We start from the raw sequence: 24,135 nt of genomic DNA, 5'->3' as shown, positions 1-24,135 counted from the left end.
TTTGTGCCCCAATGCATAGAAAAGTGACATAAGTAGAACATTAAAAATAAAATGATAACTAATTGGACTGAAGCTTAACCGATCAATATGATATCAACTAATAAGTTAGAAATTAAAATCCACCCATCTCAGCTATAAAAGATATATATATCAAATTAGAGGTAAAATAGACAAAAAAAAAAAAAAAAAAAAAAGTATATATATCAAAATGCATTAAAGAAAATGGGGAAAGAAGCTTTAAAAAGCTTTAGAGAAAGTGAAAGATAATGGCTACCCACCATTAGACCTCTCTTTTTCAGTCTGCTCTTTATGATTCACTAATGGCTCTGTACACAGCAATTGGAATGTCAATAATAGTGTTCAGAATAGCTTTCAACTTCTGAAACCATCGAGTAATCAACACAAACAGCATTTATACTTTTAAACCCATTCTTTCTCAAATCTTGTCTTTTTGAATCCATGATAACCATTTGTTTTTTCTTATTCTAATAAAATATGTATCTCACAAATATTCACACACAATACTTTCATGTGAAAATCTAACACAAAATGCCCCAAATTTTTGGATTGGTACGTTGCATTTGATCCCTTTGAAGGTTGCCGAACCCTCTTCTTGACACTTGTTAGCGTCGTTGGCAAAAAGTCTCCTGATGAAGTTTTCTCAACAACCATCTCCAATGACTTTTTTCATTCGCTTGACTTTTTTTTTTCTTTCCAACACTTCCCTATGTCGCAAAATTCCCTGTAGTGAATTCTAGTTTGTTCAAAGAAGATTATCGAAAATTTTATCGCTGTTGTAAAGATTTGGATCATCCATGCTGAGTTCCGTAGTATTCTACTCTAGTTTCTCACCCTTTTGAGAGGGTTGTTTCATTACTTTTCCCTGCCATTAATGTCACACTTCAAATAATTCATAGAAATATGCTAAGAAAATAATCTGGCAATATTCAAGAACTATGCTCAAAGTACATACGAAAGAAGTGCCTATCATAAATAAAGACTTCAAGAATGAAGAGAAGCTAACACCATTGAAACAGCATGCAGAGAGCCAGATACTACGACAAGACCTTGCCGTCCTTTCGTTCTCTGCTTGAGAATCTCGGCAGCAATTTTTATGGCATGTAATAACGAGGTCTCAGTAGTCAATACCGGTCTGTTTCCGAGTTTGCTTGTGAAGAAAACTTCTGCATCTTTAGTTTCTAAAGAAATAGGGATCCCCAATTCATTGGATGCTTGGATCCAGCAGTCTCTTAGAAAAGCAGCTGAAGTTGTCCTTGATTTGCCTCCACCAATAAGGGCTTCAGTTAAGACAACGGACTCTAATTTTCCACCTGAAAGTCAGTTAACTGCCGACTGTCAGCATTTTATTGTTACATCTCAATCTCACATCATCAAAGTAGACAGATATGAACAAAATTACATGACATTGTATAACATATGGAAAGATGTATAAAATCTCTTGGAAAGTTATTGCTTTGTTTAAATTGCAATCATTTCTAAGATTTGATTGACCATAATCAAAAGACTTTAGAGAATAAACAGCAGGGTTGCCTAGAGGGCTTCAATACTTACACATTAAAAGCTTATCAATGATATCATTTTCCTAAATTATTGATTGATTTTTCTTCTCAGAATACTCGTATTAATTTTGGTGCTCAGTAAGCTCACTTTATTTATATTTTTTCTCTTTACTTTTTGTTTTTCTCTCCCTTGTGAAAGTTTATTTGTTACTTTTCATTACTTCAATTAAAGGTTTTATTTTTTGTTTAAAAAAATGAAGAGCAAAGGTAGAAGATGAAGCATGCAATTTGATGGAGTCCACACCTTATTTTCAGTCTCCTATATGATAAAGAAAGGAAGATAAAATTTTCTCTGTTTTCGTTTGTTAAGCTTCTTTTAACTAAAATTTGAAACTTCAACTAATATTCAAGAACTAAAATGAAATTTTCTAGAACCTATCATAAGTTCACTTGACATAACTGTCGCTAACAGTTTTCTCGCTTATTCACTCTTTAGACATATTTTCTCTTACCAACTTCTCTTAACACACTTTCTTCCAGTCATCTATTTCAATGTGCACACTTTAGCTAATCTATCTCTGCAGACATTCTCATATGATTCAAAAGAACCATGGTTATAAGAACCAGATGTGGCCTATATAATCCAAAAGTTTCAAGAATATCGAAGAATTTACGATCAAGAAGAAATTTCTATGCTGAAGAAAATATGAGACGAACTCTTTGCAGAGGAGAAGGCTTACCTTGAAGGAATTCTCTAGCAAAACCAACGTGATTCTTATCACTGGCCATTGCAACCACAAGAGCCAATTGAGCCTCAGGGAAAGCCATTTGAATGGTATCCAATAATGCTTTAGCAGAGTCTTTGGTATGTGCTGTGAAAACATTCAAGAACCAATTAGAAAACACTGTCTAAAAGAATGCAAGGCATGGCACCAATATCCAGAACAACATAACTCAAATATATATCAGTTGATGTAGGTTGAAAACACTAAGCAGATCTACAATATTCTGCAAACCTTCAAGTGTCAGGCATCAGCAGACCAATTATAAACATTTACCAACGACAGTGAAAAGAGAGCCCATGTACTGAACATCAAATTACCAAGAATCTTTAAGTACAATACGGTAGAGAAGACACAGCATGAGCACAATGATCAGGTCCCAACGGACCAAACTTGACATTAGTAAACGGAAATATGAATGCATTGTAGATAGAAATATGAATGCACCTCCATCCAGCAATATCGTTGCTCCAGGTAGTCCAAGAACCTCAGCTTCCCTGGCTGCTAAGAAATGACTCCTACCAATAAGGAATGTTTGCTCTAGTCCACTCCTGATAGATGCATCCGAAATTCTCCAGCCTGAATTATTTCTCATTAGGGAAATATTAAAAGAAAGTATTCGGTGAAATAAAGTACAATCTATCTTGCATCATATATCATCTAAAAGCAAGAAATTTTAAGTATCTCTTTTTAAGACTTAAATACATTTGTCTCTAAAGTATTCTGTCTTCTGCACAGGCCTCACATGCAAAGGGCACTTCAAAAATGCATCTTAAGTAAACGTGTCACGGAAATAAATTACACATCACATATTTATTCTCTAAATGAAAGTACGAATATCAAATCAAATATACAAAATGATATTATACCTAAATTACGGAGAGTAAGAATAACACAAGTTGCAGTTGCTGCATTCTGAAGTTGATGGGGTCCAAGCATGCGGAGGTTGACATCCAATAACTCGATGAACTGCATTGACAAAGAGATTAAGGAACTCTTGGTTGAAGTTCAAGGAGTAAAATTATATTTGTTTAAGAATACATGAGCTAGCCATACTTCATTGTCTATTTGAATTACTATGTCGCAACATTGGCTAAGTCCTCCATTGAGCAGGTTTACACCTTTTATGGTACTTCTGTTTCCAGGATCTGAGGCTGATATTACGGGCGAAGACATGGACAATGCTTTATCGCGAAGAATGTACTCAATTCTTGGAAGGAATGGACCACCCAGAATTGTCTGACATCAAATTCAGAAAACTTTTAGGAATAAATTTCAGAAGGGAAAAGGAAGAATGAATCAGGAGAATAATATCACAATAGGGGTTGGAGAATAAACTTCTCTCTCACACGTAGACAAAGACAAACACATAAACTAACATCAACAACTTTATATGAGAAAATTCAATCACATTAGGGGCCTTTTTTTTTCTAATAAGAACAACTTTCATTAAGAAAAAAATGAAAGAATCCATAGGCGTACAAAAAAAGCGGACTCCTTCTACAAGAATGGGAGTCTAACTATACAAGATCATGTCTATAGAATAAAGGCAATGGACTTTGGAAGCCTCTAAGACCTTTTAGTTCAGGTTGCTTCTGCCTCATTTACTGCAATAGACCAATTTTGATGCCTTTCTATATGGCAAAATAATTTGAAAGACAGATTGCAATTTAGTTTTCTTGTGTTGTGCTTGAAGTTCATTGTGACAAAAACTTCAGTTTAGTCTTTCAACCACAACAATTATTTCAAACAATAATTACAGCCAAGCAGAAAACATTTCTGTGATCTTATGCAAGTTCGAGCTGACTTTAGTCAACTCTTCACTTCTTGTAGGTTATTTCAATTAAACCACCGATTCATCCAAAAGCTCGAAAGCTTGTGGTTGAAGGCAAATTTAATTATATATCACCAACACTCCCTCTCACTTGTGGGCTTGAACACAGGACCTCCCTGGACCACCTGCTCTGATACCATATTAAACCACCAATTTATCCAAAAGCTTAAGTTTGTGGTTGACGGCAAATTTAATTATAATATCACCAACAATTTCAACTCATTAGAAAAGAAAAACTAACTAATGCGTGGATAATGAATATCAAAAGCTTAACAAAGTCAAACAGCATCAAAATTACATCATGAAAACAACCTAACTGGACAACCACGTTTAATTATTCCAGCCTTTGCCGTTGCAATGCTTTCCAAAGAGCCACCCAAGGCAGCCACGTGTTCCTCTCCAATTGAAGTTATGACTGCAGCAGCAAGTTCAGAGCTGCAAATTATGTTTGTTGCATCCCGTGCACCACCAAGTCCAGCCTGTTTTAGTTAAAATAAGGGGTAATTGCATCAAATGACAAAAACATTTTTAAAAAAACAGCTTATGGGCCTATCTTTTGAATATTGCGAATATGGAAAAATTAGTGATATCGGTAATCATAGGGTTATCAACTTTTTAATTTGTTACTTTTACAATTTAGAAAATGTAGTGATATGAGCCCTATTATCATAATTTTTTTTGCTATTTTTGCAAAAGCCCCTAAAATAAGACCAAACTGTCAATGACTTACCTCAACTTTTGCAAGAGCCTCTGTTTTTGCTATTTTTGCAAGCTTTTGCTGGAGGAAATAAAAGAAAATACTTGACAAAGAAAAATATTAGTTAAAAGAAAGTGAACCTCAATGACTGCAACATCAACATCTTCTTGAGCAAAGAGCGAGAACGCCATAGCAGTAAGGACCTGGGATAATTTCATCAGCCCGTCTAAAAGATTAAGAAAACATCAATGACTGAATTGGTCCAATGACCTTTAAGAGTTCAAAGGTTTATCATTGACACGAACAATTTATATCTTCCTATATGAAACCAAAAGAAAAAAGAAAAAGATGCAGGATATATTATTAAAGATCACGTGACACACAAATTACAAAGTGAAAACCTAGACACGGTACATCATTTTGCTCAATAAAATCATGTAGAAGAATCAGAAGCAGCAAATAAGCCATTTGAGTTCCTAGAGAATTTCCAATCACAACAGACAGCATGAATTAATACCTCAAAGTGACTTAAATGTCCATTTTCAAGCTCTACTGACTGATCAAAGACCTCTTTATTCCTTTTGAAAAGAGAATTTAGTGCCTTCCCAGAGACCATGTCTCCAGATCTTCCAAGTGAAATACGTTCCCTTATAGTTTCAATATGAGGACTACACATGAAGAAATTCACAATCACAAAGTTAAACCTTCTCAAATCAATCCCGAGTAAGAGTATACAGAAAATTTGATAATTGTTGCAAAAAGGCTGTACCTAGTATAACAACCAACAGAGTATCCCTCTACTCGTAAAATGTTCGAAAGGAATGCCGCAGTCGACCCTTTTCCCTTCGTTCCAGCAATGTGAATTGCCTACAATTGTCCTACCTTTAGCCACTATAAGCTTAACTTTTCATGTGAAATTTTCAAACATGGGTAGTATCTTTTCCCATGAGATGAGTATTAGTATGAATAAAAGATTACAAATCTACCGGCTTTTTAAGACTAATTTAACTCAGTTGAGCTACAGATGAAATGGGTCAGTCCAAAAATGCAAGATTTAGTGAAGACTAGGAAAAATAAGAGGCAATGCAACCTTAAACCTGGATTGCGGATTACCCAGTCGTTCCATCAGCCTTCTCATCCTTCCCAGATCGAACCCATCATCAGAATCAGTGCCTGAACCTCTGGGTACACCCAATTTCTCGTAGTTTTTCAGGGAATCTAAATATTCCATGAATTGGGTCATGTGTTGGTCTTCTGAGTGAGTGGCGAAGCATTGTTTGGACCCAAATCGGGAACTGATAGAAGGGCATTCGCCAATGAAATGATTTAGGAGAAGGCTACCGAGAATCTGCGGGCGACAGTGGTGATGATATTTGAAGACATTCATTCTGAAATGGGCACTGTTTTTCTTGGGGAAAAAGAATGAAGGAAAAGGGATTTGCTCTCGAAGAGTGGGTGATAGAGCGAAGTATCATTCAATTAAATCCCTTATTCCATGAGATGTTAGCGATCAAGAAATTTATGATGCTAATTTTCAAAAATAAGTTCGTTTTGTAGCTTCTCGAACTCCGATTTAATCAGTAATGTCACCTAAGCATATTTCTAACTATTTATAAACCACTTACCTCTTAAATAGGCATCCACAACATTCATAAGGAGACATGAACTAGAAAAAAAAATTGTTACAAGTTTAGATGTGTCTTTGATATTAATTAAGTTTGACAGTGATGTTTTAAGAGGGCAAACAAAGTTTTATTTTAGTTTGGAAAGAAAGTCATTAGAAGTGAAAACAATTATCTTCATTGGTCTAAGATCTTCTGAGTTAAGATAAAAAATAAAGTTGTGGAGGTTTATGTCCTTGTCGGTTAGTATATTGTCAATCAAATTTATAGTGTGTGATTTAATTTTACAAACTACCCTCACTACTTCGCTACCACAATTTCATCGTAGTTGTAGTTGACTGCTATCGCCATTTGCCACCGCTTTCGATTACTAATGTTGGCAACCTACTCCAATAGAAAAATGAGCTCTTGCAAATATAACAAAATTAGTTTTAGAAATTAGGCCTATGACACACTACTTTTGAATTTGCAAAAATGACAAAATTCAAGCCCAGTCCATGTTTGAAAAATGCAAAACTACAAATCTACCCTCTAGAATTATAAACATTTTCACGCATCATTTGATATACTTGTTATGCTTGTTGCACTTGATACACTTGATATGTTGTTGATACATTTGTTAAACTTTGCAAATACACTAAATTAATTAAATATATTGATGCATTGAGTATAATACGTTTGTTGTATTGTCGATACATTTATTAAAGGGGCACTTGCAAAAATGACAAAAACGAAATCCACCTCACCCATCGTAAAATGATTGTAATAAATGCTATGGTGAAGATTTGAACTCAAGACCTCTTGTCCAAGAGAAGATATAAGTGTCAGTTGAGCTAAACTCATGTAAACAATATATTGTTGATATACTTGATAATGATACACTGAATTACACCATTCATATACTTAATAATACTCTAATGAACTGCATAAAATTTGAGAAAATGAAAAAATTACGTAGTAAGCATATTAACCAACTAATACATATAATATAAGTATAACACAACACTAATATACAAAACCGAGTCAAAGTAAAACCAAAACAAAATCAATGTAAAAAATAAAACAAAATAATTTAGAATCAGATTCAACTCAAAATAAACATCGAATAAAGTAAAACAAAAATCACAAATGAAGTTAAATTACTCCGATCAACAACCATTATATTATATTTTATATTGCAATTATTGTACTATGAATGTTTTAAAATTAAGATTAAGATAGAAAGAATAAATAATTTTTCTAGTATAAGAATAAACAAATAATTAGGACTTTAAAATGTGAGAGAATAAATAAATAACGAGTAGGACGTTAATAAGAGAATGAGAAATAAGTGATTTAATGGTAGTTTATGAATAATAACAAATTTAAGATTGAGAATTGAAAATTTTGCCATATTTGCAAAATTCTAAAACAATGTGCTATATTGCTATATCATATGCAATTTTCGATAGAAAAAATTGTTAATTGCGTCCAACAACCACGTTGTCATACACGTTCAATGACCAACTTTGGTATCAACTCCAAAAACCACCCCAAAGTGAACTACACTTGCTACAATAAGTGAGTAGACTAATTTTGGTGACCTAACTGATTTTAGAAACCAATTGCCTCTTAATCATGTGGAATGACTAATTGTAATGACTAATGACCAATTAGATGAATTGTATCTGAAAAGAAAAATTCAACAAATTTAAATATTTTTAATAGTATTTAAATATTTAGCTAATCAAATAAACTTTTATACAAAAAATAGTGATGGAGGGAAGTGCAAACAAACAGAGTAATATTTAAAATTGAAATATCTACTTGTTTAGTTAGATGATAATATTTCTTATATTTAAATATTTTGTAACACTTTTGTTGTTAAAATTAATATTCCTTATTTTAAAGAACATTTGTGGTCTTTCAGACTTTTCAACATGGAAGAAGTAGAGACTGTGTCAAATGATATTGGAAATACGTTGAAGTTTGGATAGGAGCATTGGGCTTTCCTTCTTCTCGAAGCATGGCTTGGCTACATACATACTATGTTCTCCAATACTGAACTATACTACTATCAGCTTATAAGCTCTTGTATTTCACTATGGTTTTGATTCATTTTAATGTTCAGGTATGCCATTGGAGATGGCTTTGGTGGCCTAAATAGTAAATACTTGCAGTCTTATTTATTTCAGAGTTGATCCAGTTTTTCTTTTTGTAATTGTCGACGACGAAGCAATGAAAATTAAAAATTTGAGTATAAATTATGAAATTATGAAATAGAGGAATGGGATGGCGGTTTCGTAAATAAGCAAAAGTGGTTTCCTGTCATGGTAATTTCAACAATTGGCAGTCCCATGACAATAAAATTTCCCTCCCTTTACCAATATCTTCTCTCAAATTGAAATTTTGAAAACGCAACCAACTACCCGCCGGAGACATATATGAAGGGTACAGCCCGCCGCCGTCCAAAGGCGTCTTTCAATCCTCCGCCACTTCTCCGCGATTCCGATGTCTGCTTTGCCAGTAGCCGCCCTTCTTCCATCGGAATGTGGAAAGGATGAGAAGAGAATTGCAGGCTGTGGAGAGGGACATCGGTGATGCCGAAGTCTCGAGGAACTTGTGGGAGGAGAAGTCACGGGATCTTGATGCAACTCTAGGAAATACATTTAAGGGGCTTGAGGCCATTGCAATGGAATGTAACCAGGCGATGAGAAGGTTGCTCCTCTTTCACTTTTCTTTATTTATTGTTATCATCATTTAGTTCTTGTTTTCAAATATCTCAAACTTAATACTTTCATCACGAAGACCAAGTTTAACTTTATTTCCACTACTTCTAGTTCGTTCTTTTGAAATCATTCTTGACAAGAATCTTATCAATTGAGAAGAAGTTTTAAATGTATTGATTTATTTGGGGTATCTGCTATCAAGTTTCAACCTTTCCTTTTAATGTTTTCAGCCGACTGCACTACGAGAACATTTTTAAAATCTAATGTTCATAGCTATGGTATATCACTTCCATAGTCTTCTACATTTTCAGGGGAAAGTATGTCGAGCATTGTAAAGATACTAGAAGTATTGGTCATCCCAAATCATACTTATCATTTATATTGATAAATTGAAATTTTAAAACATACTATTGGTAAAATTGAACTACTGTGAAGTTTGTTGAATCTTTCTACATTCACGATTCAAATGTTTTCATCTAGTTAATTAAGGTATTGTATCCAACATTTACTTAATCTGATTTTTTTCGAATTATAGTTATTGCTTTGCAAGAATGTAGTTTATTTTTGTAGTTTCTTGATTTGATTGTTACGTTAGTAATGCATTTCTTCTCTTATTTTATTTTTGTGAATTTCACATTTTATGGTACTTATCCATCTCAAATGATACCTATGAGTATAAAGGGTTATTCAATAGCCCCTTATACAACTTCTATTCGTTGTTATTAGATTAACTACTTTGTTAATACAACTTCTATTCGTTGTTATTAGATTAAAGCTCGATAGTTGTCATCAGTATGTTCTGAATGCAAAGGGGTCGACACCAGCTGATATGATGGGGATTGACTATAAGACAACCATTAAGCCTGCACTTGATTCCTTTGCAGAGGACATAAGGAGAAGTTCCATGATGAAGTTGGAAGAGTTGATTTCTCTCCGGCAGCAATCAAATGAAAATACTGCTAAAATTGAGTCTAAACGCAGTCACATGGCTTCTCTTCAACCCCATATCAATGAAGTAAGGACATGAAAAAATAAATGAGGGGTTTGCATGGCTGGTAGGAATTAACTCGTACAAGATGTTTTTCTGATCGTTTAAATGGTTTCTTTCTTCCAGCATGAAACACAACTAATCTCCTTAAAAGATGAAATGCGAGATTATATTTTAAGATGCTCCACGGAATCCAAGAAAATGGTGGAGGATGTTCAACAAGAAGCTCATAACTTAGATCTCGTGGAAGGAGAAGCAGAGGAGAGTTTGAAGGTATTAATGCTTTACCACAATTATTCCCTTTATTTATTATTGTTATTATTATTATTATTTTTGGGTGGGGGGAGTTGACCCCTTTTTTCCCTTTCTTTTGGTAACCCTGATGATCAGTTGGCTTTGCAGAGGACTATTATTTCTGTGGGTAAATAACACTGTTAGCCCTTGAATTTCAAAATTAGTTTCTATTTGATCCCTTACTGATATTTTTAGTCCTATGCCTTTAAGAAATGGTACTTAACTTAGTTGACTATTTGATTGATGATTTGGCAGGTAATATAATTTTTCAAATGAGTTGGAATTGTTTTAGCTTATGTGACATTTCTCTTTATTTCCCTACCCTTCTGACATTTGCTTCTTCTCCTTTTATCTGAGTGCAAAAAATTCATTCACCTTCTTTCATTAAGAAGTACACTTTGTCTTTGCCCATACCTCTCACTCTTTCTTCTCCCAAAGCTTTCAACCAACAACACTTCATATAAGAAAATAAGTTATAAAACTCCAAACATTACACGCCTAAGATTTGTGCGAGTGAGGAAAGGATACATGCACACGAGTGTGACTTTTAAGAGTTGAAGAATCCATGTGCGAGAGAGACATACAAAGTTGAGATAAATTTAAGAGTTGAGTGTGATGGCGATAAATGAGGAAGTCAAGTGTGACTTTTTGTATTCTGTCAATGCAAGTTGTGAATGAGAGAAGGATTTTGAGTTTAGGTTTTAAGAAGAGGATTGAGGAATAACTATTACTCATATGGAATGTTATCTGCCAATTCTTTTGAGCTCGCCACTGCTGCCCCTTTTGTACCGATGAGATACATTCACCTTTGATTGGCTCCATGGTCTCGTACTTATCCTTCCATATAAGATGTTATCCCCTTTGAAATCAATCCAATGCTAGCATAATAAGAAGGGTAGGGAAAGAAAAGAGAAAATCATGTCTACAAATCTAGTCAGCAAGTTAACTGTCGAATCATTATTTAGATAGTTAACTAACAGTCCAAGCCCAAGGATCTTCTAGAATAATTTCTTGGAGTGATGGAACTAGAATGTAAGTTGTTGAACTTAAGGGACCAAACAAAATTCTATTCTCATATTTAGTGGCAATGAGAATAAAGATTGATTGATAACTTGAATCCCGTTAGAAGTTAGATAACCATTTGGTTTTTGGTCCTTGAGAACTAAATTTATAAACACAATTCTACCATCTCGATTTTTCATTTTGCTGTCTACTTTTTAAGAGTGTTTTAAAAAATTCAAGTCAAGTTTTGAAAACTGAAAAAAGTAGTTTCTAAAAAGTTATTTTTGTTTTCGGCATTTGGCTTGTACAAATGTTTATCTTGAAAGCATGAAAACTATGATTAAGAAATTGTAAAAAACCAAGTACAATTTATTAAAAACTAAAAACCAAATGCATGTTTGGAGTTCAAATTTCTTTCTAGATTTTGGAAGAACTCTAGATGGACTGTTAAATAATCTTTTGTTAACACAACCAAGCCAGTACGCATTGTACCATATCATCGTATCTTTTCTTACGCCTAAACTAGGAGAGAAATCACTTTAACGATATTAACTGTTACAAGACTTTCCACCACCTCAGTTTTGCTTAGTTAATTTCTAGTTGATGCTAGAATCTTCTCCTCTCTTATTATGATCTGTTGTTGGTTCTGTGAAGAATGCCAAATTGGCGCATCAGGAAGCAATAAAGCAAGAAGAAGAAGAAATTCATATGTGTGCTCGTGAACTACTTTCATGTCTTGACTCTCTCTCACAATATAAAGCAGTTGTTAGCTGCAAAATTTCAGATATGGAAAGCTGCCTCTCGAAGGCTGCTGCCGGTATCTCTGAGGCTTTCAAGATTTCTATGCCTGCAGTATAAGGTACGCTTTAGCTTTTGTTAAAAGTTTGTTTTCCATAAATCACTTTATGAATTTCAAAGAATGAATTCTAACGGATGTTTGGATTCTATATGGGGAACAAGATTGGTCCTTGGTGATGTTCCATGTTATATTTTAGGCTTCGAAATAAAAAATCTTTTATAATTACTCTTCGCGCAATAACTTTCTTAGTTGGCCCCCTTTTTTGTATGCCTTATATTTCTTCCTTCTTTCTCAATGAAAGCGCTTGTTTATATCAAAAAAGAATATATTGGATTCGAGATTTTCTTTTTTTCTTTGCTTAAGTTTAGAAGCACCCTTGGTTTTAATACCTCTAAAAAAGACAATCAAGTTTCTGGTGTAATATTTATTTTTTGCTTTTCTGTTCCAATTACCTTGGATTTGAAATTTTTGGTCCGTTTATGATTGTAGTATAAGATTTTTTTATTCGCGGCTTGAGTTTCTGATTACTGAGATAATTGCAATCGAAATGCCTTTTCGGAACATCAAAGTTTTCTTCCATTTGTTAACTGTTCGTGTTGGATTCTGAATTTTCCTTTATGTGACATTATAATAACTACAGCAATGGGGTCTATTCCACATAATTTGTGTTCAGCCCACATAGAATTTCTGAAGAGATCGTCCAATTTATGACTTTTTCAGACTTTTGTTGGTATAGATATATAGGAATTGGATCAATTAATTATCGTGAAGTTTCTTATACCATATTTATACAAATTTAGAGGCCTCTCATTGTCAAATGAGTTATAACTGTGTTGGGTTATAGCCTAACCTAAGAACATCACATAGGAAGAAATATCACATAGCCTAATCTTTGACTGAGAGAGAGATCAATAAGATTTTAGAAAAGAAGAAACAAATCTAAAAATTTTTCCTCAGAGCTACACTTGACAGAAACTTGCACATCTAAAGTTAGTCGAAGAAATCGATGATTTTTCTACTTGGATTTGGAACAGAACAACTATGTGATCCTTAAGTTTAAGATATTCATTGTTTTTGCTATGAACATGAGATCAATGTCTGCTCATTCTTTCCTTTGTACCTCTTGATTTGGGTATAAAGAAAATCTGGTTATGATTACCTTTCTATTTGATATGATGACATGGTCTCAGCTAGAAGTTCTTTATAGCAATAGAAGGTGTGCTTTTATTGTACTCTACTCTTAAACTTTAAAATTTAGAGTTTTAAGGGTAGTTAAGAAAATCTGTCTCCGAGATATTGTGTTGGTTATTGGTAGGTGGCTGTTATAGTTTGAGGAATATAAGAAAGATGTGGTTGGGATGGTACCTATTTTAATTGGAAATAGTAAACACTGTAACAAAGAGGGATAGAGATGATTAGGGAAAAATGGTTAATATGAATTGGTAATTTGACATGGTACACCAACTATTATATTTGGAATTTCGAACATAGAGTAGGTTGTAATAACTCACTTCACTCACTTGAGCTGGGATCTTAATAAAAGAATATTTGATTTGATTTCAGATTTAACAAAAATGTGAGAAAAAAGTTCAATTCCATTGAAATTTGAAAACCAAATTGGGGAAAATACTAGGTGAGATGACGAACGAACTTATGGAGATTGGAGACATTGTCGGCGTGAGGGAGGTTTTTAACGCACCCTTCCCAAGTTCTTAAGTGAAAAAAAAAAAATATATGCTATATGAGATTTTGTGATTTTATAATATAGGAAAGCCAAAATATAATTAAAATTTAATAAAGATACTTCGAGAGCATTTTAGGGTAACAAAAAACTGTAACTCGTGCAAAGTGAGACATTTTGGTATAATTAAACAAAAAAAGCTTGCAAAAAAAAATCTTGCTTTGCCATTTTTCCAAAAGAAATGTGTAATTAGTACTACAGAGGAACGTGATCTTAACTTTACAGTGGGAGATATGGTGTATTTGAAACTCAGACCCTTATCAGTTGGTGTATTTAGCTTGTCATTGCAATAAAAAGAAATTGCCAACAAAATATTTTGATCCTTTTCATGTTTCTCAACTTAGTAAATTGATAAGGGATCATATACTAAGGGAACTAGTGGAAACGAAACGATCCTATATCTCAAGTGAGAGTTTGTTAGTAGACAACTCACGTCTTTCTGGCTTAGGTAACAACAAAACTTAATATAATAAAATTATTTAGTATAGTAATTAGCATACACACAAACATATCAATTTGTTTAATCCTTGTAATTATTATTATTATTTGTTCTGAACATACAAATTTGTGTTGGATGTGAAGATGGATGTGGAGGAAGTTGGACATAGAGCAGAACAAAAAGATGTATGTATGTGCAGTGAACTGAAATTGAGGTGTGAAAAAGCTGAAAATAAGTGTGAAGAGTTAGAGTTGAAGATTCAAATAAAAAAGATTAGTATGAATTACTTCAGGGCCAAATGAAGAAGTTGGAGTCAGAAAAGTCAGTCATTGAAACGGAGATAAAAGTTTGGATGGAGAAGAGTCATGAATGTGGATAGCAGGTTAGTTGTGCTAAAGATGGAAGAAATCTTTGTTTTAAGGATGGAAAGATGGAAGTTGTGAATTTAGTTGAAAATAATGAAATGAAAGAGGAGATTGTTCAGCTTCTGATTGAGAATAATGTTCTGGCTGTTGAGAAGAAGGCTGAAAGTGAAGCTGAGCTGTGGAAAGGTAAGTTCAAACAATTGGAGATTCAGATTTCAAAAATGGATGAAAGGTAAGGTGATGGGAAGCCAGTGCTTTGTGGGAAGTTTGAAGGGGTAATTGGATTATCAATGAGTCCTGAAACTCGTGGTTTGGATGGTGTGGCCACTGATAAAAGAAATTAGAAACTTTGAAGCAGGTATTCTTTTTCTTTAATATTGTTTTTGTTTTCTCTTAATTGCATAAAGGTTATTTGGAATAACTTTTCTAAGTCTTTAGTTCGGACAACCACTTAAAATAGTTTGTTATAAATAGTCTCTTATTTTTTAAAAATCCAAATAGTTTGGATAAAAATAATTTTTTTGAAAAACAATTTGTTGGAATTCCTTGAATCTGTGATCTAGAGTTTTGAAATAACCAAGTATTAGGTTTCCCTCTACCCTTTGACATAGTTAACGCACATTAATGAACCCCGTGTGTCTTTGCGTTGATTTTCTATTGCTTTACGTTTTTCTAGTTTCTTTATTTATCAACTCCATAACACACTTATCCGACTCTAAGACAACCGCTCAAAAAAACAGTGATATGAAGGATTTGATTGTAAAATATTGAATATCTTTGATTTGTATTCATGAAGGTTTTAACCTGCGCATGTGTTAAGTGAATTTCTTGTTGCTTTTAACCTGATTTTTCCTGGATGACTGAAGTCTACATAACTTTTTTCCTTGTGTTTGGTGGATATACTCTAATGATAGGAACATCTCCGAATGGCTCATCACCCAATCCTACTGTTTCTTTTGGGCAAGGGAAAAACGTGGTACTATAGAATATTAGAATCTCGTTTCGAGCATGGTAATCGAATTCTAAGCAACTTTTTTCCTTGTGTTTTGTGCAAGTAGAGAAGTGAGATTACACCAAAGGTACTTGTTGATGAATTTTGTCGACTCCCTGTAATTTCTCTAATAGGAGCACCTGGCTGAGTTTCTCAGCAATGGTGATCTACAAGGTAATCTCAACAAATCTGTTAAAGAGTTGGAGGAGTATGACCCAAAGACCATTGAGCTGTGCAGAAATTTAGCCACACATTACTCCAAGCAGTTGTTCGAGATCTATGGAAATGAAGAAGATCCTTTCCTTTTACCTGCATGACATCATGTCATTGATTCCACTGCCAAACAATTTCATACTCAAATGTAAGAGTCAATGTCATCCGCTTGAAGAAACTCCCAAAAAGGGTCTTTTGTGGGAAAATAGCATAAAGCATAAAACTTAGTTATGTTGGACCTTTATTAGGAGGAAAGCTATATTGATAGACCATAGTTGGTTGACATGACATGTAACCTGTGGATCTGATTGTAAATTTTGTGCATTTAGGGTAATTATTTATTCCTGTTGTCTATCTTAGTCTATGTTACATGTTTGGTACCCTTGTTGGTAGTTTGATTGAGGCAAATGAGGCCTGTAAAAGAATTTATAACTGAGGTTCAATAGCCATAAAAGAATTTATTTGCTAAAACCATAGTTTATGGTAGATGCTAAAGTACAAGTGTTGATTAAGTTAATCCAGACACTCATACTCGTTAAGAAAGAAAGAAAAAATCTTTGTTGAATGAGAATGATTGGGGTTGGTAGTTAGCCCATGTGATGACAGAATGGTCTCAACAAACAGTTTGCTGATAAATTTGATAAAAACATCGTGAAATGAAGGTAGGGAATTATGTATAAAACTTTGTTTATGGATGAATCACAATATAAAGTTCTAATGGACTGGCAAAAAAAACACTAAACATAAAGGCTTCTATGAACTGGCAACAAGAATTTATTCTACAACATGAAAAAGGATCAATAGGGTGTAAAACGTAGGACCCGAGGTGAAAGTGAAAGTGAAAGTGCTTGATTTCTAAGTGGATGTTTGACTTTTTAGCTTCCTTAAGCTTGAGTTAGGTACTTTGATTGGTGTAATCTATGTTTTACATAAAAACATATAAATTTGAAAATAATGGATTTAGTAAAAACAAAGTTGTATAATCTCTAAAACCTTTTTTTTTAACGTACTTTTATGGTGAAATCACTCAAAACCACCCGTTTTTATTCAACCTCTCATATATTTCTTTATCCTGATAAAATAGAAGATGGAGAGTGAGAGTGGGAATGGGGGAGCATAGAGGAAACTAGATGAGAGCAATGTAAATTAATGATCTAAATACACAAACCACATTGAGAATTCATAAGTCAACTCATCCAATCATATGTGTTAGTTTTTTTTGGTAATTTCACTCAAGGATGATGTAAACAAAACGTACAAAATCTAAGTTCTTTTGATTGAAGGTTGGTATAAACAACTCAACTTTCATAATAAACACTATTAAAATAATTTTTTTATTTTCTTTTGTACTTTTCATATTTGCCAAAAAAAAAATCTCTTTTACCTATTTTCTTCGCACTATCACTAAATCTACCTTTTGTAATTATCACAAACTTAATTACTCAAAAATATTACTCATATCAACTCTACTAGACGATCTAAAGCCTCCTACGTTTATGAAAACTAAGTCGAAAGAAATCATCCATACAAAAATACCAATATTTTGGGGATAAAAAAAATGTTTAGTTTAGGTAACAAACTCAAACAACATTCTCTTGTCAGTTTTGACCCTTAGAATTTCAAATTATAACACAAAAACAGAAGGGACCAATACGATTGTTTGAAGACAGTCATAAAACAGCCACAAGATTGGTGTAAAGGGTTCCAGCACAAAAGAAAAAAGAAGCCAAAAATAGTGAAGAAACTTTGCCAGCAAAGGATTGAGTTCCAGCACAATCAACTTAACAGTCTGTCTATCCAGCACAGCAAAAGCATAAAAAATAAGGAATCTTTACAAAGAGAGAATGCAAAATCACATGGGTTTGCTTGGATTCCCAAAGCTTACAGTTCAAACATAAACAGTATTAAATCCCCAATTCCTCCATTTCCATTCTTCTCATTCATAATCTTCAAATTTCTTCTTCTTCTGTCTCTCTCTAGGGTTCTTCTGAGAGAGACAGAGATGGCTGTTTTGAGGGCTTCTTGTTTTGGAATATATGCTGCTCTGCTTATTGCTGTCTTTTATGTTGTTGCGTTGCCTCTATCTTCAGCTCAACTTTCTTCTTCTTCTCCAGCTCCAGCTCCAGCTCCAACTAGTGATGGTTAGTTCTCTGTTCTTGGTTTTCTACTTTTTCTGTTTGTTTCTCGAGAAATTTTGTGGGAAAAAGATACAAAATCCAGAAAATGGGTTTCAAATTTAATTGGAAATAGGGATTGGGGAATTTGGATGGGATCCTTGTTTGAAAAAGAAACAAAATTTACCACTTTTCTCCCTCTAGAAGCTGCTATTTCTTTTTTTTTTTTTTTCTGTTGATTTCTTGAGAAATTTGCTGGGGGGAATGGGAGAGGAATATGAGAATGGCTTTGAAATTAAAACTCTCATCTTCATATCTACAAAGTTGAATCTCCTTAAATAATAAAATGGCCTCTGCTATTTTGAAGAAAAGAGTTCATTTCAAAGGCAAATTTGAGTTGCTGGAATTAGATGGGAACAGCAGAACTAACCTGAAAAAGAAGAACTTTTGTTGGTCTTTCACAGCCAACCACTAAGATTGGAATACAAAATCAACATTTTTCATCTTTCTGTCTTACCATTTTAGAACTTCTATTTTATTTCTTTAAAGAAAGGTTGCTCCGGTAGAACCCCAAAAATAACAATTGGGATTTGATATGTTGCAGGAACCGCAATAGACCAAGGAATAGCATACGTTCTAATGCTGGTGGCTTTAGTGCTAACTTATATCATCCATTGAAAAAACAGAAGAACAATTACTATGAATTTCATTATTTTCAAGTCTGTGAGAGATGAAAGGAAAGAGGGTGTGGGGTTGTGTTATTCTATATATTTGCCATTTTTTCTTTTCTTTCTTTCTTTCTTTCTTTTTTTTTTGAAGCTTGGCAAAGGTTTCATTTGTAGAAAGTGATCTGTTGTATTTTGTATTATAATTTATTTATATATTTTTCATTCTTTTTTCTTGAATGTTCATTATTTTCCTTTCTGTACGTGTTCTTATTCTCCTAAACACACCCCCACCACAAGAAATTTACACCTCATTCATATTTCTATAAAGCTATATGTAAAACATCTGCAAGAAGAAACAAACCAACTTAAGTCGATCCGTTTCGTTCAGGATTCCAAAATTGTTCTAAAAGAACAAAATAAATAACACATTTTCATCCCTAATACATATTCCGAACAGAGTAATCTAAAATAACTTACTCTGCACTCAAGAAAAAACAAAATCATAGCATCTTTTCCTTTTCAATAATAAAACAAGTAAAAAGAAAAAAGAAAAACTAGATAGAAGCTAAGTCATATATATAGTAATTCATGTAGGAGCTAGTATAAAAAGCAAGTTTCAAAAACTTTATAGATTTATTTAATACAAATTTATGTAACATCATTAAGACTACTAAATCTATACTTTTATTCCTCCTTTTTAATGAATAATAGTAAATCTATACTTTTCTTCCCCTTTTAAGTAATACTAAATCTGTACTTGTGTATGCTTAAACATAAACTTTATAGATTGTCACATGCAAGTTAGATGGCAGCTTTTAGCAAACCATTTTTAGCCATAGTCATAAATGATGATATACTTTAAGGTGATATAGTGATCAATATTTTGAAATTGTGTTCACATATTTGATTAGTAAGGGTTCAATAATTGACCATAGGTAAGTAAACTTAATTTAACGATACTTATACAAATTTAGTCTTTCATCTGCCACTATTATCTTACAATAAACAAGGAGAAAAACACAATGCTGAGATTTTTGTAAAAAAAGATTTAATTTGAATTTCTTTTTATATGAAACGATATTATTAAAGATTCAAATAATTGGTTTGCCTATATTTTGGGAATATAAGTATATCTTTTAAATACTTATCCGAAGATACACTATATATATATATATATTGTTTTTGTTGTGATTGGGTGTGGACACCGAACTTCATTGAGACAATTTTTTGCTTCATCAAGTTAGTTCGTTGAAGGTACAGTAAAGATATTCAACCAATGCGGTAAAATATGACCACGGTGTGGTAAAATATGAATGAAGATCACATGATTGAGGAAATCAATTAATTTAGGGAGGAGTCTGGACTTGTCTATAAAGAGATTCACAATTGTCTTCAGGGGAGCCTGAGTTTATACATTTAAGTTGTGAAGATAACTTATTATTGTAGCTTTAGTATTTAAGTTATAAATTTATGAATCTCAATAATATTTTTTATTATCTGAGCGAAGAAGTTCTTCAAATGTTGATCGTATTTGTCGAATTGAGTTATCAAACTCTATTGCGTTATTTGTTGCTTTCACGTTTTAGCTATTTTTGCCGTTAGTAACTTTAGATATAGCTAACAATTATTTGTGATCATATTATTTTTCACACAAGATTGTCCTTTCTAATAGTCTTTTTAGCTATCCCATTGTTACCAAATAAAAACTAGCATTAATTATATATATAGATACTAAACTACAGTTATGGACTTTACACACAATTAAGGAATAAATACGGAAACTATATCAATTATGTAAAATCTAGTTAAATCAAGATTATAAACTCTAAGATTATGGAAAAGAACACTGCTCTTTATAAACTTTTAAAAAATTAAAGTATTAGCATATATAATAATAATTTTAAAAAATTGTAAATATAACTATTTATATATCCGACTATATTACAAACAAATATTAGAGTCTACCTAGATTTTGTTATATTTATATGGATGTAGACTTTATTATTACTAGTAGAACTAATGCACAAAATTTAAGGGAAAACTGTTTAATCAAAAAAAGAAGAAGAAGAAGAAGATTGTTTTGTTGTTTTTTCTTTATTTTAACCAAATTTTTCCTTACCTAAAATTTCAAATATATATAACTAAATTCAATTTAAAATTCAATCTTTATCTATTAAATTCTATTACGTATGCATTTATGTATGTGGGGAAATATTTTAAATTTATTTTTTAAAAAATGATTGTAAATGATAAGATTGTTAAAAATGTTTATAAAATATTGCAAAACTTGACATTTGTTATATTTAACCAATTGATGAATCTAAAAATCTTCATTTACTTTATAACTGTTTGGTTATTTAAAATTTACTTTAATATTATTATTTTAGTTAAAATTACTTTATATATTTGTTATTTACTTTAATATTATTATTTTATTTTAAATTACATTGAAGCTGGTATAAGTTAATACTTACTTTTTAAAATTATGACTAATAAATATCTAATCTTTCAATCTTTACTCTAATCTTTTAAGATTGTTTAATAGATGTATAATTTTTGAATCCGTAGAGGAATTTGATGAATAACAAACAATGAAACTAAAGGGAAAAACACAGCCCATATAATCTTCATGTTTGAGTTGTGTGTAAATTTAAATGGTTAAATACGTTAAATTTAATTTAGACATTTAAATATAACCATAAACTTAATTTCAGGTTCAATAACATATATTTATTTAGTTAAATTACACAGAATCACCAAAGTTTTATTGGATAATACGATCATTTCATTAGAGAGGTTCATTTTGTAGTAACAAAAAACAAACTATCATAATGTAATAATATGACACCAAGATTTTTGCTTCCCTTTTGTTGCTGTTTTCCTTAACTTAAATATTTGGTTAAAATCAAACTATCATAATGCTGATAAGCTCGATTTAATCGTTACCCAGTTGTTCGCCCCGATTTTCATTGCTATTTCGGCTTTAATTACAAGCAGATTTGTCGAAGATGCTTGTCGCATGTGCGTCCGGATTTACACGATTCAATATAATTGTTGGGATCGTAACATTTCCGGTCAAAGTGATCTCCAGCTTTGTTGGATCATTGTACTCTAACTTCCCTGTTCAAGACTCTTTGGCATTTTGGCTTTCTTGATGAGTAATAAAGGCGTCGTGGAATTGCTCTTCATCGCAATTCTCAGAGGATATGATGTATGTATATTTTAAACCTTTTCTCTTCTTTTATGTATGATTAAACTTTCACTCCATCTCACAATCGGTATCTTTGGTTAAATACAACTTCCATACATAGTCTCTTTGGCAGTCACTACGTTTGAGCATATTATCAAACTACATTGACAATCTATGAAGAAACTATTTCTTTTTTTCATACCATGAGATCAAATTTGTAACTAAATGATCTTTTTTCTTTTTCTTTCTGCAGATCATCTCTGATGGGCTTCTGATATGGCTAACAGTAATGATATTGATATTGGTCGTTCATCGAAACAATGACACTCATGGCCTCATTCATTTACTCAATCTCTCATGTCCCACAGAGCAAAATCCATTAACCATTTATGTTCTTCATCTAGTTGAACTAATTGGTAGAATCACACCCAGTTTCATTTCACATAAACAAGAAAATCACACCTATCCCTTAACCCATCAACAACAACCCTCATCTAAAGACATGGTATTCTGTTTTGATAACTTTGAGAGAGACACCCATGGAACAGTAATCACACCAAACAAGTTCATGTTAAGTGATATTTGCAAATTGGGGCTTGAAAAATCAGCATCTCTCATAATATTACCATTCCATCAAGCATGGGCAGCTGATGGGGATATAGACCAAGATGACCAATCAATAAGAGCTTTGAATTGGGGCGTAATTGAAAAAGGGCCTTGTTCAGTAGGGATATTTGCAAATAGGGGAAACTTGGGGAGTAATAGTAATTGTGAAAGTTATGTAGTTTGTGATTTGTGTAATATTTCTAGGAGGGAGTGATGACAGAGAAGCAATTTCATATGCAAAGCGTTTGGCAACGGATTCAAGAGTGAAACTAACAGTGTTGAGATTATATGTGAGTTCAAGAATGGAAGAAAAAGAACAAAATTGGGAAAAAATGCTTGATTCAGAAGCATTAAGGGATTTTAAAATGAACTGTTTTGGAGAAGGTAGAGTTAAGTATATAGAAGGAGTTAGTGAAAATGGAACTGATACAGCAACGAGAGTTAGAAAAATGGTGAATGAGTTTGATCATATGATTGTAGGAAGAAGAAAAGGGTTGGAAAAATCATCACCTCAAACTTGTGGACTTGGTGAATGGAATGATTTTCCAGAGCTTGGAATTCTTGGGGATTTGATTGTAACACTTGATATTAACATTAGAGCTTCTGTAATGGCAATACAACAAACGCCTCCTCCTATTTAGTCTTTTATTCAATATATACATTTTCTCTCCTTCATACTAATATGTGAATTGTAACGAAGATCTCAATGTCAATCTTAATCTCTCATGTAGTTGTAAATAATATCACGTGTCTTCCAATGAATGACAGTATGTAAAAGATAAAACTTTCAAATTCTATCTAAAGAAACATATATGAATTGAAACGTATCCAAAGTTCATGGACTATATAATTTTACTCTCTTTCCCTCGCAATAATCTAGAGAAAGAAAAATAATAGTAATAAGAACAAGGTGCAATATATTTGCTGCTTAAAGGAAAAATGTTACCATTGGCATTCATTTAAATTTGCTCAATTTTTAAAAATACTAATATTACTCATTTCCTTATAGAGTAAATGAAGTCTCTGTTTGATCGCATTTTCGTTGCTTAATTTCCTATTTTGTTGGTAATTTGAGAAACTACCAAAAAAAAAAAAAAAGAAGTAATTTTTCTTTTGGCCTCTTGCTTAAAGTTATGTACAACGCTCTCTAAAAAAAAATACTAGGAGTGGGGTATCCAACTTTATGACATCGAACTTGTTAATACAAGCAAGGTGTAACAAGCTCGATGTCAAACTATGTCATTTTTGACTTGCATTAAGACTTATTTTGTATTTGATAATTTAAGTTTTTGATAGTTTTTCGATGCATAATAATAATAAAAAAATGTTATTATCAAACAATCTTTTGTTGTAATTCGTACATACAATAGTGGGTGACCTATAAATTAATTATTACTTTAAATACGTAAATATGTGAGGACTATACAAATTAATGGTAAAATATTCCAATCCTAAAAATAGGAATCCTTAATTATTAAACTGAAATATTTAATTATTTTGTTTTTTAAAAATTTTGTTGTATGATTTTTCTAAAAAGATCCATCACATGGATGATTTGATTG

At 32.5% G+C, this 24,135-nt stretch overlaps 2 protein-coding genes and 1 long non-coding RNA gene across 15 annotated transcripts; 2 read left to right on the top strand and 1 right to left on the bottom strand.

Annotated features, from left to right (window-relative positions):
* Nucleotides 1–253: 253 nt before the first annotated feature.
* On the bottom strand, nucleotides 254–6,393 carry LOC101208344 (dihydrofolate synthetase). Of its 2 annotated transcripts, XM_011653113.2 has the most exons (11): nucleotides 5,924–6,393; nucleotides 5,603–5,700; nucleotides 5,351–5,501; nucleotides 4,974–5,036; nucleotides 4,454–4,615; nucleotides 3,359–3,541; nucleotides 3,172–3,271; nucleotides 2,750–2,881; nucleotides 2,261–2,392; nucleotides 1,027–1,331; nucleotides 254–883 (listed from the first exon to the last, which is right to left on the bottom strand). In XM_011653113.2, the coding sequence occupies exons 1-11, from the start codon at nucleotides 6,218–6,220 to the stop codon at nucleotides 836–838; spliced, it is 1,671 nt and encodes a 556-aa protein (XP_011651415.1). In that variant the 5' UTR covers nucleotides 6,221–6,393; the 3' UTR covers nucleotides 254–835. The 2 variants fall into 2 exon arrangements, with proteins under 2 accessions (XP_011651415.1, XP_004149457.1); XM_004149409.3 differs by having other exon boundaries at nucleotides 392–1,331; nucleotides 5,924–6,391.
* A 2,425-nt stretch (nucleotides 6,394–8,818) lies between these two features.
* Nucleotides 8,819–16,481, top strand: LOC101211369 (kinetochore protein NDC80 homolog). 12 transcript variants are annotated; one of them, XR_004215493.1, is made up of 7 exons: nucleotides 8,820–9,152; nucleotides 9,932–10,178; nucleotides 10,278–10,424; nucleotides 12,102–12,306; nucleotides 14,570–15,149; nucleotides 15,706–15,767; nucleotides 15,917–16,481. XR_004215493.1 is itself a non-coding variant. In XM_011653118.2 (5 exons), the coding sequence occupies exons 1-4, from the start codon at nucleotides 8,995–8,997 to the stop codon at nucleotides 12,303–12,305; spliced, it is 756 nt and encodes a 251-aa protein (XP_011651420.2). In that variant the 5' UTR covers nucleotides 8,819–8,994; the 3' UTR covers nucleotide 12,306; nucleotides 15,850–16,481. The 12 variants fall into 12 exon arrangements, 2 of the variants coding, with proteins under 2 accessions (XP_011651420.2, XP_011651418.2); XR_004215490.1 differs by having other exon boundaries at nucleotides 15,850–16,481; XR_004215492.1 differs by having other exon boundaries at nucleotides 15,706–15,802.
* Nucleotides 16,482–17,530: 1,049 nt separating this feature from the next.
* LOC101208101 lies at nucleotides 17,531–19,014 on the top strand. The gene is made up of 2 exons (XR_968984.2): nucleotides 17,531–18,136; nucleotides 18,714–19,014. It is a non-coding gene; the product is annotated as an uncharacterized LOC101208101 (long non-coding RNA).
* The last annotated feature ends 5,121 nt before the right edge of the window (nucleotides 19,015–24,135 follow it).

Source organism: Cucumis sativus, chromosome 3, assembly GCF_000004075.3.
Source record: "Cucumis sativus cultivar 9930 chromosome 3, Cucumber_9930_V3, whole genome shotgun sequence".
NCBI classification, from domain to species: Eukaryota; Viridiplantae; Streptophyta; class Magnoliopsida; order Cucurbitales; family Cucurbitaceae; genus Cucumis; species Cucumis sativus.
The sequence above is the reverse complement of the archived record's forward strand: the minus strand, read 5'-3'. Positions and strand labels throughout refer to the sequence as shown.

Coding starts and splice junctions, on each gene's coding strand:
- LOC101208344 (XM_011653113.2), bottom strand. CDS start 6,220: ATGAATGTCTTCAAATATCATCACCACTGTCGCCCGCAGATTCTCGGT. Junction 5,037..5,350: donor GACATTTAAGTCACTTTGAG/GTATTAATTCAT, acceptor AAATTATCCCAG/GTCCTTACTGCTATGGCGTT. Junction 3,542..4,453: donor TAATTAAACGTGGTTGTCCA/GTTAGGTTGTTT, acceptor ATTTGATGTCAG/ACAATTCTGGGTGGTCCATT.
- LOC101211369 (XM_011653118.2), top strand. CDS start 8,995: ATGAGAAGAGAATTGCAGGCTGTGGAGAGGGACATCGGTGATGCCGAA. Junction 9,153..9,931: donor TGTAACCAGGCGATGAGAAG/GTTGCTCCTCTT, acceptor CGTTGTTATTAG/ATTAAAGCTCGATAGTTGTC. Junction 10,425..12,101: donor AAGCAGAGGAGAGTTTGAAG/GTATTAATGCTT, acceptor GGTTCTGTGAAG/AATGCCAAATTGGCGCATCA.